This window comes from Muntiacus reevesi, chromosome 12 (assembly GCF_963930625.1).
Source record: "Muntiacus reevesi chromosome 12, mMunRee1.1, whole genome shotgun sequence".
In the NCBI taxonomy this organism is placed as follows: Eukaryota; Metazoa; Chordata; class Mammalia; order Artiodactyla; family Cervidae; genus Muntiacus; species Muntiacus reevesi.
In genome coordinates, this window is record NC_089260.1 from 58,969,140 (window position 1) to 58,985,024 (window position 15,885).

At 48.3% G+C, this 15,885-nt stretch overlaps 1 protein-coding gene across 2 annotated transcripts in view; it reads left to right on the forward strand.

Moving 5' to 3' along the window:
- Nucleotides 1-15,885, forward strand: part of PRKDC (protein kinase, DNA-activated, catalytic subunit) — a 136,458-nt gene that overhangs the window by 112,439 nt on the left and 8,134 nt on the right. Inside the window, exons 75-85 of one of the 2 annotated variants that reach the window (XM_065903562.1) lie at nt 929-1,016; nt 1,100-1,243; nt 2,299-2,503; nt 6,411-6,478; nt 6,873-7,093; nt 7,287-7,379; nt 11,813-11,902; nt 12,074-12,145; nt 12,222-12,423; nt 12,858-13,046; nt 13,575-13,714. In XM_065903562.1, the coding sequence (XP_065759634.1) occupies nt 929-1,016; nt 1,100-1,243; nt 2,299-2,503; nt 6,411-6,478; nt 6,873-7,093; nt 7,287-7,379; nt 11,813-11,902; nt 12,074-12,145; nt 12,222-12,423; nt 12,858-13,046; nt 13,575-13,714 (1,512 nt within the window). Of the gene's footprint in view, nt 1-928; nt 1,017-1,099; nt 1,244-2,298; nt 2,504-6,410; nt 6,479-6,872; nt 7,094-7,286; nt 7,380-11,812; nt 11,903-12,073; nt 12,146-12,221; nt 12,424-12,857; nt 13,047-13,574; nt 13,715-15,885 lie in introns of those variants that run through there. The other variant, XR_010658720.1, reaches the window with a different exon arrangement.

Genomic DNA, 15,885 nt, shown 5'->3' on the forward strand with positions numbered 1-15,885 from the left:
ATTTGCTGTAGAATTTCTTTCCTTTTGTAAGCACAGTTCATCTTACAGTGTTACAGGAGAGGGGTGTGCTAAATGCTAATGATCTCTTGGTTGAGACAGACTCGATGAGATGCATTCTGAAATCAGTCCCTGAAGTTGTTCTGAGAGTGAAAGTCTCTGGGAAGCCCCTCTTAATTAGGACTCAGAAAATGGCCCAGGTGTCATTGTTTTGGCTTCTTCAATTGATTTGGGAGTGAGCACACAGGCAGTGGTGTTTCGCTTTAGAAAGAGGACTTTGGTAGACACCAGTATGGTAGCCACCCTTCTATGTCAGGAGCTGATGTGCCTAGTTATTTAGAGTCTTGAGCTTCTGAGTGACAGTGTTGGGGAGCACAGTGCCCCGATGGGCTGGCCATGCACCCACTACCCCGTGACGCCCACCACCCTGTGGCACCCACTTCTGTCTCAGTAGAGGCAGCTGTAGCATGATCAGTTCCTTAGAAAGAGAACAGTTGCAAGTTTGTTGAGAAAGGGACCTTTTAACTACAGAAACTGTATGTGTCAGCTTGTGTGCATCAGAACGTCGAGGATTTGCTTTCACCTCATCTTTCTTTCTTTTTTTAATAAGTATCTGTCTTTTTTTTTTTTAATGTTCATTTACTTATTTGGCTGCACCGAGTCTTAGTTACAGCATGTGGGATCTTTAGTTTTCGTTGCAGCATGTGAGATCACGTTTCCTGACCAGGGATTGAACCCTGGACCCTCACATTGGGAGCACAGCATCTTAGCCACTTGTACCACCAAGAAAGTCCCTGTTTTAATTTTTAAATTGCTCCTTCCCTGGACTAGGTAGCTGGTTATATATTTTCTTATATATAAATGTAGTTATATACATATAAAAATCGTTGACCAAGATGTTTGAGCACCTAAGCTTTAATTTTTGTTACAGGATTAAAGCTAAACTGGATCGAGAAGGCGTGGTTCAGGATTTCATTAATGCCCTGGAGCAGCTCTCCAACCCTGAGATGCTTTTTAAGGTGAGATGACAGCTCCTGGCATAACACACGGAACTCAGTGAGACTTGCTTGTGGTCCCGCTTGACATGTCTTTTTCTGCGCAGGACTGGATGGAGGACGTCAAGGTTGAACTAGGGAAAACGCCTGTGGATAAAAAGAACATTAAGAGAATGTATGAGAGGATGCACGCAGCCCTGGGAGACCCACAGGCTCCTGGCCTTGGGAGTTTTCGAAGGAGGTTTATCCAGGTACGTGGATGGCAGGCTCCTCGAGATTACAGAGTTCTGTGGAGACCAGGGCTTATACTTGCTGGTTCATTGATAATTCTGGTTTTAAAATGTCTGTTGAACTTGTAAACTTTTGTTAGATCTGTGACTTTCTGCTAGATGTTGATGGCATGTTTTTAGGTCTGTTAGTGGCACATTTATAGTATTCTTCGTGGCTAGATTCTTAGATGTAAAGGTTAAGTATGATTTAGTCTTCTTGGTTCTCAGAGTGACCCTGCATACCACACACGCCTGTACCATTGCGACTCAGAATCCCAGATGGCAGGTGGACGAACCGCAAGGCTAGCAGGGTTCAGCAGAATTTGGGTGTGAGGTCAGGCAGGGGCTTGCTCAGGGTCGACCAGAGAGGGCAGCGGAGTGGGTGCTGCAAGTGGTCACAGAGCAACCTTCCAAGGAGAGGAGGGGCCCGCCCGCTCCTCCTGTGGAGGGTTCCTTTGGGGTCACACCTGGGTCATGCCCGTTGTCACTCTGCACATTGGGTGTCCTTTTTCTCCTGCTGAGCCTGTCAGTTCTGACTGGGTCGAGCACAGCCCACTGCCCGCATGGGCGGAGCCCATACGGAAAGAAACCTCACAGCAGCTTCAGCTGCGGCTTGTCCTGTGGTTGGTTTCTATTACCTGGGACCATTCATCTAGAACTTTCTACTTCATCACAAATCACACATAATTTGCATCAATTCAAAGGTTAATCCACCAAAACAGGGTTGAAATATTCAAGGAAACTATTGATTAAAAGCATAGAAAAAAAGCAATGTAATTGAGTACCTATTTATTTTAAAGATTTATAAACCTAGAACCTTTCCAGGAGTTCAACTTCACATTAATATTAAAGATAAATTAGACAGACATGTATATACAACTGTGTGTGCTATAGGTAACTGACGAGAACCAACTGTATTGCACAGGGAACTCTCCCCAGTGCTCTGTGGCAACAGCAGAAATTAACACTGTGAAGCAACTGTACTCCAATTAAAAAATTTTTTTTTTAATTTAAGGTAAGTTTATTATTATTTTCAGGCTTTTGGAAAGGAATTTGATAAGCACTTTGGAAGAGGAGGTTCTAAACTCCCAGACATGAAGCCCCAGGACTTCTGCGCCATCGCTGGCTCGCTACTGGGGAGGATGTCCAGGACTTCAAATGCGCCGGGGAACCTGAGGGAATGTTCTCCCTGGATGAGCAACTTCAGGGTGGAATTCCTGAGAGCAGAGCTGGAGGTCCCTGGTGAGTTCACCTGCAGGCAGACAGCACAGCGATGGGGAGAGTCGTGCCAGAGCAAGAGCCTCTGTTTCTAAGAGGGTGAAATCAGAATCATGACAGTTTTCTTTCTTTTTTTGAAAAGATTTTATTTTATTTTATTTTATTAGTTGGAGGCTAATTACTTCACAACATTTCAGTGGGTTTTGTCATACATTGATATGAATCAGCCATAGAGTTACACGTATTCCCCATCCCGATCCCCCCTCCCACCTCTCTCTCCACCCGATTCCCCTGGGTCTTCCCAGTGCACCAGGCCTGAGCACTTGTCTCATGCATCCCACCTGGGCTGGTGATCTGTTTCACCATAGATAATATACATGCTGTTCTTTCGAAACATCCCACCCTCACCTTCTCCCACAGAGTTCAAAAGTCTGTTCTGTACTTCTGTGTCTCTTTTTCTGTTTTGCATATAGGGTTATCATTACCATCTTTCTAAATTCCATATATATGTGTTAGTATGCTGTAATGTTCTTTATCTTTCTGGCTTACTTCACTCTGTATAATGGGCTCCAGTTTCATCCATCTCATTAGAACTGATTCAAATGAATTCTTTTTAACAGCTGAGTAATATTCCATGGTGTATATGTACCACAGCTTCCTTATCCATTCATCTGCTGATGGGCATCTAGGTTGCTTCCATGTCCTGGCTATTATAAACAGTTCTGCGATGAACATTGGGGTGCACGTGTCTCTTTCAGATCTGGTTTCCTCAGTGTGTATGCCCAGAAGTGGGATTGCTGGGTCATATGGCAGTTCTATTTCCAGTTTTTTAAGAAATCTCCACATTGTTTTCCATAGTGGCTGTACTAGTTTGCATTCCCACCAACAGTGTAAGAGGGTTCCCTTTTCTCCACACCCTCTCCAGCATTTATTGCTTGTAGACTTTTGGATAGCAGCCATCCTGACTGGCGTGTAATGGTGGTTTTGATTTGCGTTTCTCTAATAATGAGTGATGTTGAGCATCTTTTCATGTGTTTGTTAGCCATCTGTATGTCTTCTTTGGAGAAATGTCTGTTTAGTTCTTTGGCCCATTTTTTGATTGGGTCATTTATTTTTCTGGAATTGAGCTTCAGGAGTTGCTTGTATATTTTTGAGATTAATCCTTTGTCTGTTTCTTCATCTGCTATTATTTTCTCCCAATCTGAGGGCTGTCTTTTCACCTTACTTATAGTTTCCTTTGTAGTGCGAAAGCTTTTAAGTTTCATTAGGTCCAATTTGTTTATTTTTGCTTTTATTTCCACTATTCTGGGAGGTGGGTCATAGAGGATCTTGCTGTGATTTATGTCGGAGAGTGTTTTGCCTATGTTCTCCTCTAGGAGTTTTATAGTTTCTGGTCTTACATTTAGATCTTTAATCCATTTTGAGTTTATTTTTGTGTATGGTGTTAGAAAGTGTTCTAGTTTCATTCTTTTACAAGTGGTTGACCAGTTTTCCCAGCACCACTTATTAAAGAGGTTGTCTTGTTTCCATTGTATATCCTTGCCTCCTTTGTCAAAGATAAGGTGACCATAGGTTCATGGATTTATCTCTGAACTTTCTATTCTGTTCCACTGATCTATATTTCTGTCTTTGTGCCAGTACCATACTGTCTTGATGACTGTGGCTTTGTAGTAGAGTCTGAAGTCAGGCAGGTTGATTCCTCCAGTTCCATTCTTCTTTCTCAAGATTACTTTGGCTATTCGAGATTTTTTGTATTTCCATACAAATTGTGAAATTATTTGTTCTAGTTCTGTGAAAAATACCGTTGGTAGCTTGATAGGGATTGCATTGAATCTATAGATTGCTTTGGGTAGAATAGCCATTTTGACAATATTGATTCTTCCAATCCATGAACACGGTATGTTTCTCCATCTGTTTGTGTCCTCTTTGATTTCTTTCATCAATGTTTTATAGTTTTCTGTGTATAGGTCTTTTGTTTCTTTAGGTAGATATACTCCTAAGTATTTTATTCTTTTTGTTGCAATGGTGAATGGTATTGTTTCCTTAATTTCTCTTTCTGTTTTTTCATTGTTAGTATATAGGAATGCAAGGGATTTCTGTGTGTTAATTTTATATCCTGCAACTTTACTATATTCATTGATTAGCTCTAGTAATTTTCTGGTAGAGTCTTTAGGGTTTTCTATGTAGAGGATCATGTCATCTGCAAACAGCGAGAGTTTCACTTCTTCTTTTCCTATCTGGATTCCTTTTACGTCTTTTTCTGCTCTGATTGCTGTGGCCGAAACTTCCAACACTATGTTGAATAGTAGTGGTGAGAGTGGGTATCCTTGTCTTGTTCCTGATTTCAGGGGAAATGCTTTCAATTTTTCACCATTGAGGTTGATGCTTGCTGTGGGTTTGTCATATATAGCTTTTATTATGTTGAGGTATGTTCCTTCTATTCCTGCTTTCTGGAGAGTTTTAATCATAAATGAGTGTTGAATTTTGTCAAAGGCTTTCTCTGCATCTATTGAGATAATCATATGGTTTTTATCTTTCAATTTGTTAATGTGGTGTATTACATTGATTGATTTGTGGATATTAAAGAATCCTTGCATTCCTGGGATAAAGCCCACTTGGTCATGGTGTATGATTTTTTTAATATGTTGTTGGATTCTGTTTGCTAGAATTTTGTTAAGGATTTTTGCATCTATGTTCATCAGTGATATTGGCCTGTAGTTTTCTTTTTTTGTGGCATCTTTGTCTGGTTTTGGAATTAGGGTGGTGGTGGCCTCATAGAATGAGTTTGGAAGTTTACCTTCATCTGCAGTTTTCTGAAAGAGTTTGAGTAAGATAGGTGTTAGCTCTTCTCTAAATTTTTGGTAGAATTCAGCTGTGAAGCCATCTGGTCCTGGGCTTTGAAAAGATTTTGAATTCCACATGTTTTTCATCATCAGGAAAATCTGTAGTTTCTTTGATCAGTACACTTAACCACATTACAAGTCCCGTCCCATTCCTGAGGATGAGTGCTCAGCTGGCCCCCTGCTGTCATGGTAGCTAGTAATGTCCTCTGAACCTGCCCACACATTGACCTGCAGAACTTTTCTTCAGAAGTAAAATTCAGGCAACCTTCCAAGTGTGTTTTATTCCAGCCCCTGCAGCAGAGCACATCAAAGTGGTTGACTGCCCAGTGACACATTGTAAGTGCTGCGTTTATACCGCACTGTGCAGTGACGTCCTGTCTAAGAAACAGTACATACGAAAGTTAAAACACACTGTTTCTGAAAAACGCTGTCTCCTGACAACTCAGGGCCATCACCAAGCCTCCATTTGTAGAAGCGGCAGTGTCTGCAGAGCAGTAAGATGCAGTGTGCCTGCACCTCACTTCTTGGGAGACGCACTGGTCCCACCTGAAGTGAGGCGGTGATGGCACGTGACATGCCTTCAGGAGGGGCTGGTGACACTGCAAGCAGGTGGCAGCGTGCTGGCCAGATGTGGGCACTGTGTGATCTTCACATCCCTCCTTCCCCCTGGAATTTGCCAGACAAAAAATGTGTCAGTCCAGTGATTTGTATCCTTACTCCAGTGGGGGATAAAAAAGATTTGGACAAACACTTTTCTTTGTTATTACTAACAGCTGTGCATTCCAGACCATGAGTTTCAGGAAAAACATTGAAGCATAGCCTCCTGTTATACAACCTGACTGGAGCGGGGCTGAGGTGGGGATGTGGGGCTCGCCCAAGGCCCTGTCTCCCCATTTGCTTCTGCTCCACCAAATAGGAAGCAACATCCACTAGTCGAACGAGAAATAACAGCATTTAAAAAAAATACACCCGCTGAAAACTTTGAGTAAAATGTTTTCTCCTGTTAGACCAAGGGTGGGGGATGAAGGGAGGTGTGAAGTGCATGCGCTGTCCCTGCAGCGTCTGAGGTGGCTCTCTGTCCATCCCAGGTCAGTATGATGGCAGAAGCAAACCAATGCCCGAGCACCATGCACGGATCGCAGGCTTCGACGAGCGGGTAGGTGCTGGTTCCACGAGCTCCACGGCCAGGGTCAGCCCCTCAGTTCACTCCCCACGTTGGTCTCAGGCGTGTGGAGTTCCCTGAGAGTTGTGTTACGAGTTTTCTGATGAAATTTACTGACCTTAATGTAATGTTTCACTTTCAGTAGCAGTCATGTATAAGGGTCTAGCAGACTTGAGGCATCAACTCTGTGTGTGTCCATTATAGACATAATGCAAGTGGACGTGTCATGTGGCTTGTTCACGAGCACGCATGTTTGTCAGTGTAACTTGTAATCAGGGCAACCAGGGGCCCCACAACCTGTCTGTCACTCACCTGCATCCCTCTGGGGTCAAGACCCGGGCCACCTGGTCTCTCAGCTGCACCTGAAGATGCTGTTCGATCTTTAAAGGTGAAAGTGATGGCCTCGATCAGGAAACCCAAGCGCATCGTGATCCGCGGCCACGATGAACGGGAGTATCCCTTCCTGGTGAAGGGCGGTGAGGATCTGCGGCAAGACCACCGCATCCAGCAGCTGCTCCAGGTCATGAACAGCGTCCTGGCCCACGATGCTGCCTGCGGCCAGAGGGGCCTGCAAGTGACCACCTACCACGTGGTGCCCATGACCTCCAGGTGCGGCTGCCCCTCTGCGGGGGTGGGAGGGTTCCCCTCTGTGGGCGGGGGCATGGGACAGTTCGGGTTTTAGGTGTCACAAGACAGAGACCATGTACTTTTGTGAGGCTCCTCCTCATGGAGGAAGCGAGGGCAGAGCTGTTTTATAGAGAAGGCTGGGCAGCAGGGGTTCATGACTGTCCCCTCCTTTCAGGCTGGGGCTAATCGAATGGATTGAAAACACCTGCACATTGAAGGACCTTCTTCTGAGCAGCATGTCACAGGAGGAAAAGAAAGCCTACACCAGGTGACCTGAGGCCCAGGGCCCATCTCCAACTCCACCTGGCCACCCCAGCCCACTGCCCCCCTCCCTGGGCGGGACTCTTCCACCCCCTGCCTGCAGGGACATTTTCAGGCCCTTTTCATTGCTGCCCTGCCCAGCCTGTGTTTCAGTCTGCCTCTAGGTAGGTGAAGATGACCTGGAATCAAGGTTTCTAAGTAATTATTCAGTCTCTCAGTCATGTCCAGTCGTCAGTCATATCCACCTATTTGCAACCCCATGGACTGCAGCACTCTGGGCTTCCTTGTCCATCACTATCTCCTGGAGTTTGCTCAAACTCATGTCCATTGAGTCAGTGGTACCATCTAACCATCTCATCCTCTGCCTCCCGCTTCTCCTCCTAAGCAATAGCTGCATATATTTTACCACAATTTTTAAAAAAGAATTAACCTTGAACAAAAAGACAAATGATTGAAGAAGATAAAGCAAATAATAAGATTTCAGCTAACATTTAGTTATATGTTTTCTATGGCACCATTCTCAGTTTTTAATGTGTATGAAGTTTATTTTTTACCAAAACTTACACGGTGAATACTGCTCTCCCCTCTGTGCGGACAAAGCAGCTGAGGCTGGAGAGGCGAGGTGTCCCTGGTGTGTAAGGGGTGCAGGTCAGGGACTGTTGGGCACAGGTGGGTGACTGGTGGATGTAGGTTAGTGCATGTGAGTGAATCATGGGTGTAGGTCAGTGCAGGAGGGTGTAGGTTAGTGTATGTGAGTGTCTGGTGGGTGTAGGTAGGTGACCGGTGGGTGTAGGTCAGTGCAGGAGGGTGTGGGTTAGTGTATGTGAGTGTCTGGTGGGTGTAGGTGGGTGACCGGTGGGTGTAGGTCAGTGCAGGAGGGTGTGGGTTAGTGTATGTGAGTGTCTGGTGGGTGTAGGTGGGTGACCGGTGGGTGTAGGTCAGTGCAGGAGGGTGTAGGTTAGTGTATGTGAGTGTCTGGTGGGTGTAGGTCAGTGCAGGAGGGTGTGGGTTAGTGTATGTGAGTGTCTGGTGGGTGTAGGTGGGTGACCGGTGGGTGTAGGTCAGTGCAGGAGGGTGTGGGTTAGTGTATGTGAGTGTCTGGTGGGTGTAGGTGGGTGACTGGTGGGTGTAGGTCAGTGCCCAAGGGTGACCGGTGGGTGTAGGTCACTGCAAGAGGGTGTGGGTTAGTGTATGTGAGTGTCTGGTGGGTGTAGGTCAGTGCAGGAGGGTGTGGGTTAGTGTATGTGAGTGTCTGGTGGGTGTAGGTGGGTGACCGGTGGGTGTAGGTCAGTGCAGGAGGGTGTGGGTTAGTGTATGTGAGTGTCTGGTGGGTGTAGGTGGGTGACCGGTGGGTGTAGGTCAGTGCCCAAGGGTGACCGGTGGGTGTAGGTCACTGCAAGAGGGTGTGGGTTAGTGTATGTGAGTGTCTGGTGGGTGTAGGTCAGTGCAGGAGGGTGTGGGTTAGTGTATGTGAGTGTCTGGTGGGTGTAGGTAGGTGACCGGTGGGTGTAGGTCAGTGCAGGAGGGTGTGGGTTAGTGTATATGAGTGTCTGGTGGGTGTAGGTAGGTGACCGGTGGGTGTAGGTCAGTGCAGGAGGGTGTGGGTTAGTGTATGTGAGTGTCTGGTGGGTGTAGGTGGGTGACCGGTGGGTGTAGGTCAGTGCAGGAGGGTGTGGGTTAGTGTATATGAGTGTCTGGTGGGTGTAGGTAGGTGACCGGTGGGTGTAGGTCAGTGCAGGAGGGTGTGGGTTAGTGTATGTGAGTGTCTGGTGGGTGTAGGTGGGTGACCGGTGGGTGTAGGTCAGTGCAAGAGGGTGTGGGTTAGTGTATGTGAGTGTCTGGTGGGTGTAGGTGGGTGACCGGTGGGTGTAGGTCAGTGCAGGAGGGTGTGGGTTTGTGTATGTGAGTGTCTGGTGGGTGTATGTGAGTGTCTGGTGGGTGTAGGTCAGTGCAGGAGGGTGTGGGTTAGTGTATGTGAGTGTCTGGTGGGTGTAGGTAGGTGACCGGTGGGTGTAGGTCAGTGCAGGAGGGTGTGGGTTAGTGTATGTGAGTGTCTGGTGGGTGTAGGTGGGTGACCGGTGGGTGTAGGTCAGTGCAAGAGGGTGTGGGTTAGTGTATGTGAGTGTCTGGTGGGTGTAGGTCAGTGCAGGAGGGTGTGGGTTAGTGTATGTGAGTGTCTGGTGGGTGTAGGTAGGTGACTGGTGGGTGTAGGTCAGTGCAGGAGGGTGTGGGTTAGTGTATGTGAGTGTCTGGTGGGTGTAGGTAGGTGACCGGTGGGTGTAGGTCAGTGCAGGAGGGTGTGGGTTAGTGTATGTGAGTGTCTGGTGGGTGTAGGTAGGTGACCGGTGGGTGTAGGTCAGTGCAGGAGGGTGTGGGTTAGTGTATGTGAGTGTCTGGTGGGTGTAGGTGGGTGACCGGTGGGTGTAGGTCACTGCAAGAGGGTGTGGGTTAGTGTATGTGAGTGTCTGGTGGGTGTAGGTGGGTGACCGGTGGGTGTAGGTCAGTGCAGGAGGGTGTGGGTTAGTGTATGTGAGTGTCTGGTGGGTGTAGGTAGGTGACCGGTGGGTGTAGGTCAGTGCAGGAGGGTGTAGGTTAGTGTATGTGAGTGTCTGGTGGGTGTAGGTGGGTGACTGGTGGGTGTAGGTCAGTGCCCAAGGGTGACTGGTGGGTGTAGGTTGGTGCACATGGGTGACTGGTAGGTGTAGGTTAGTGTGTGACTGGCTGATGCAGTTGGGTACAGGTAGCACAGGTAGGTGCTGAGTTCCAGGTCGTGATACAACTTTATACTTTGCTTTATCCTTCTTATTTTCCAAGTTTTCTACAATAAGTATGTATTTTTGTAATCAGTAATTTTTTTTTTAAAATTGTTCCTTGTTTCTGTAAAGAAAGGAAAGAACAATGTGGCTTACAGCCATTTTGAAGCGGGAATCAGCATGTTTGGGGACCAGCGGGAGGATGGTGGGGAGACGATCATAAAAGGCCTCAGGCCTGTCCCCCTCCTCAGAGCATTTTCGTAGGAGCAGCGCTCTCACTGCATCTTACTTACCATAGGAGCACTGTTCTTATCAGTCTCTCATTCCTGGGTAGTAGTTGCTACATAGTGTTTACCCACTTTAAATTCCAATCACTGGAGTCCTTTGCCTGAAATGACTCCTGCTGTCCTTGGAGGACTGCGCCCCAGGGTCAGGAATCTGCTCTAGGATCTACTAACACACAGGAGCCCAACTGGCCCCACGGCCCCACTTGTAAGGTGAGAAAGTGTGAAAAGCACACGGTACACAGATGTCCATGGAGTGTAAAGTGCTTTTCAAATTGGGCTTTCCTTGTGGCTCAGCTGGTAAAGAATCCGCCTGCAATGTGGGAGACCTGGGTTCGATCCCTGGGTTGGGAAGATCCCCTTGAGAAGGGAAAGGCTACCCACTCCAGTGCTCTGACCTGGAGAATTTATGGACTGTATAGTCCATGGGGTCGCAAAGAGTCAGACATGACTGAGTGACTTTCACTTTCAAATAGGAATCATATAAATTAGTTCCCATTACCTTTTTAAAACAGCTCCCTATTCCTAAAATCCTTGCTATTTTTCCCTTAATTTGTACATTGGAATTTTCCTGCCTACACATTTTTGTCCAGTTGTAACTGGGAGAGAATTTAGATTGAAATCATCTCTTCCTGAAATTAACCTAGTAGCAGTTCAGAAAAGCTTCACCTGAAGTGATTTAATTACTAAGTAGCACATGTAACCCTGTTTTGTCTTCAGCTTTTGATACAAACCCCAAAGTGGCTCTATAAGCACCACTGTGTTTCCACCTGTCCAGGCACTGCTGTTTGAAGCATCACTAAAAGCAGCTTTTCAAATTGAGCTCAACTCCATCGTCATTTAAGAAAATGCTTTTTTGTACTTACTGTGGATTTTGTCTGTATTTCCTTATTGGAAATGTTTTTAAAAACGTGTGGCAAAAAAAAAAAAGTGTGGCAATGTTTAAATAATGACAGAAGCAGACAGTCTGCTGTCAACAAGTAATTTGTGGCTGTTTAGTTTGTTAGTGACTGACCTGCTGTGAACAGGTTGTGTGTGGTGCTGCCGTCCTGCTGGGAGGGGTCCCCGCCTCCCCAGAGCCTTCAGAACTGTATGCCTGCATCATCAGCTCATCTTCCTCCTCTCTGTGAAGTGGGATGTCACTTGTATCTGGTGGTCTATCCCTGCATTTTTGCACAGGAAGTAGCCATGGGTTTTGAAGAGTGATTCAGAATGAATAGTGCTATGTTGAAGTTCTTGGCCCAGGGTGTCAGGAGTGCAGTGTTAATATTAAATATGATTTAGGTCATATTTGTTTTTCCTGCCTCTTCACTACTTTGCAGTGAGTCCCTGGTGATGGGGCCTCTGAAGTCAGCTGCCCTCGATACCTTTCTAACACTGGTTCTCTTTTTCCTGCGTGTTAGTGACTCCCGGGCGCCCGCATCTGAGTACAGAGAATGGCTGATCACGATGGTGGGAAAGTGTGACCCTAGGGCCTATCCCCTCATGTTCAAGTACGTGGTGTTCTCATCTCTTTGTTCCAACTAGTTCATTCTTCTCAGAGTTGTACGTTCACTTTGTGTCTGAGAAAATTTTGCCTTGTAGCATCAATTTAACAAAAAAATTTAAATTTTAAGTCATGGGAAGTTTGTTCTAATCAGACATTTCTTATGATTAAATCATAGAGTAGCTAATCGCACTGAAGCAGTCACATCTTTTAGGAAAAGAGAAAGTAAAGTGCCTGCAGATCTCTTAAAGTAAGTGCCTTTCTGACTTTACACCTGTGGGGGAGGGGCAGGGGTGGAGGAGAGGCCACATGATCATCCCCTGTAGGCGCGCCTTCCTGAAGATGAGTACTGGCCCCGAAGCCTTCTTGGCCCTTCGCAACCACTTCGCCACCTCCCACGCACTCCTGTGCGTCAGCCACTGGGTTCTGGGCATCGGAGACCGGCATCTGAACAACTTCATGGTGAGCCTGGAGACGGGCGGCGTGATCGGGATTGACTTCGGACATGCGTTCGGCTCTGCCACCCAGGTGAGCTCACCCTGCTCTATGCTGGGATGGACCTGTCGTCAGCTTTGTGACCCCTCTATGGACAGTTGGCCTGCTATGATCATTAAAGTGGTCATTCTTGCAAAATGGGAGAGTCTCAGCTTTTTTCAGCTTTGTTCAGGTGGTTGCAGACAGTGTGCTGATAGATTAATTACATCACTTGCTCCTGTAAAAAGGTCGGAGGCTCATCAGAATGTCTTGTGTGGATGAGATGCACACCTTTCTTGATGTCAGACTCCAGCTCTCCATTTCTGGGCCATGTGGCTGCACGCACAGATCGTGCAGTTGCTCCTGGGCACGGTGACCTCACACGCATGTGGCCATTCCAAGAAAAGGGAAGCAGGTGTGCTCTGCATGCATGAGCGACAGCTGCAGGAGGCCTCGCTCATCCACCATGCATCTCGTTTGTTCTTTAGGTTCTGCCGGTCCCTGAACTGATGCCTTTCCGGCTGACTCGCCAGTTCATCAACCTGATGTCACCGCTGAAGGAGACGGGGCTCGTGAGCAGCGTCATGGTGTGCGCGCTAAGGGCCTTCCGCTCACGCGCCGACCTGCTCACCACCACCATGGATGTGTTCGTGAAGGAGCCGTCCTTTGACTGGAAGGTGGGTGGTTCTCCCCACTTTGCAGCTTTGTTCCAGCGTGCTCATGATTGACCGCCTCTTCTGTCTCCTGGTGGGGATGTGCTTACCAAAGTACTTAGCTGGTTCTATACAGCTCTCAAAGTTAACATTTAGGATCATTTAGCTTGAAAATCAGACAAGAGACCTGCCTTTTATTTGGAGGACACTGTTAGACTTGAGAGTATTTGTAACCCTTTGGTGATGGGATTTGGTTTCTTTTAGACAAGTTTTAGTTTTGAGTCTGTTCCACGCAAGGTCAGCATTCTTCTCAGCTCAGCCCCCAGGAGGAAGCACAGCAGTGACACCTCCACAGGGAGGCTGTGGTAAGCCCAAGTGTAGACCCTCATGGTCACCATCACTGTCACATGTGCTGCAGGGAGAGTGTGTAAAAAGCTGCAGAGCCCTTCCCGGCCAGAGACTCAGTTTATTTTGAGATCACTACCTGTTGGGTCTGTTTGAATGTGACTGTATGTACTATTAAGCAGAGAAAATCATGTTCCTTTCCCTCAGAATTTTGAACAGACAATGCTGAGAAAAGGAGGATCGTGGATTCAAGAAATAAATGTAACTGAACAAAACTGGTATCCACGGCAGAAGATTCATTATGCTAAGAGAAAGCTAGCAGGTGCCAATCCAGCAGTTATTACCTGGTAAGCATTTATTTGTGGAAAAACACACACACTAACATGCTGCTGTTCCCGGGAGAATCACTAAACTTATTTGTGTGTGTGTGTATGTACTCAGCCTGTGCCATCAGCCCGTTACCCCCACTAACAGTGGGGGGGTGCAGCATGCAACGGCCAGCTCTCACTGCCCGGCCGGGTCCTGACTCTAAAACACATAAGCACACGCCCCACACCCCGGTCAGCCCAGCAAGCTCGCAACTCTGAAACCCACACTCACACCACACATACACAGGCACACACCGGTCAGCCCAGCAAGGTCCTGACTTAAACACACACAACACATACTACTCCCCCCGCCAACACACACACCACCCCCCATCAGCCCAGTGAGGTTCTTACTCTGAAACCCACACTCAGAGCACACATACACACGCACACCCCACACCCCAGTCAACCCTGAAACACACACACAGACACATAGACACAGACACAGACGCACACACACCAATCAGCCCGGGCCCCATCACCACACCCCCGGGCCACAGAAACACACACACACACACACACACACCCCCGGGCCACAGAAACACACACACACACACACACACCCCAATCAGCCCGGGCCCCCTCACCACACCCTCGGGCCACAGACACACAGACACACAGACACACAGACACACACACACACACACACACCCCCCAAACACACACACACACACACCCCAATCAGCCCGGGCCCACACACAGACACACACACCAATCAGCCCGGGCCCCCTCACCACACCCTCGGGCCACAGACACACAGACACACACACAGACACACACACACACACACACCCCAAACACACACACACACACACACACACACACACACACACACACACACCCCAAACACACACACACACACACACACACACACACACACACACACACACACACACACACACCCCCGGGCCACAGAAACACACACACACACACACACACCCCAATCAGCCCGGGCCCCCTCACCACACCCTCGGGCCACAGACACACAGACACACAGACACACAGACACACACACACACACACACACACACACACACACACCCCCACCCCAATCAGCCCGGGCCCCCTCACCACACCCTCGGGCCACAGATACACACACACACACACACACACACACACACACACACACACACACCCCCACCCCAATCAGCCCGGGCCCCCTCACCACACCCTCGGGCCACAGACACACACACACACACACACACACACACACACACACACACACCCCCACCCCAATCAGCCCGGGCCCCCTCACCACACCCTCGGGCCACAGATACACACACACACACACACACACACACACACACACACACACACACACCCCCACCCCAATCAGCCCGGGCCCCCTCACCACACCCTCGGGCCACAGACACACACACACACACACACACACACACACACACACACACCCCCACCCCAATCAGCCCGGGCCCCCTCACCACACCCTCGGGCCACAGATACACACACACACACACACACACACACACACACACACACCCCCACCCCAATCAGCCCGGGCCCCCTCACCACACCCTCGGGCCACAGACACACACACACACACACACACACACACACACACACACACACCCACCCCAATCAGCCCGGGCCCCCTCACCACACCTTCGGGGCACACACACACACTAATACCAATCAGCCCGGACACACACACACACACACACACACACACACACACCAATACCAATACCAATCAGCCCGGGCACACACACACACACACACACACACACACACACACACACCAATCAGCCCGGGCCCACACACAGACACACACACCAATCAGCCCGGGCCCCCTCACCACACCCTCGGGCCACAGACACACACACACACAGACACACACACACACACCCCCCAATCAGCCCGGGCCCCCTCACCACACCCTCGGGACACACACACACACACACACCAATACCAATCAGTCCGGACACACACACACACACACACACACACACCAATACCAAACACACACACACACACACACCCCCCAATACCAAACACACACACACACACACACCCCAATACCAAACACACACACACACACCAATACCAAACACACACACACACACACCAATACCAAACACACACACACACACACACCCACACACACACACACACACCAATACCAATCACCCCGG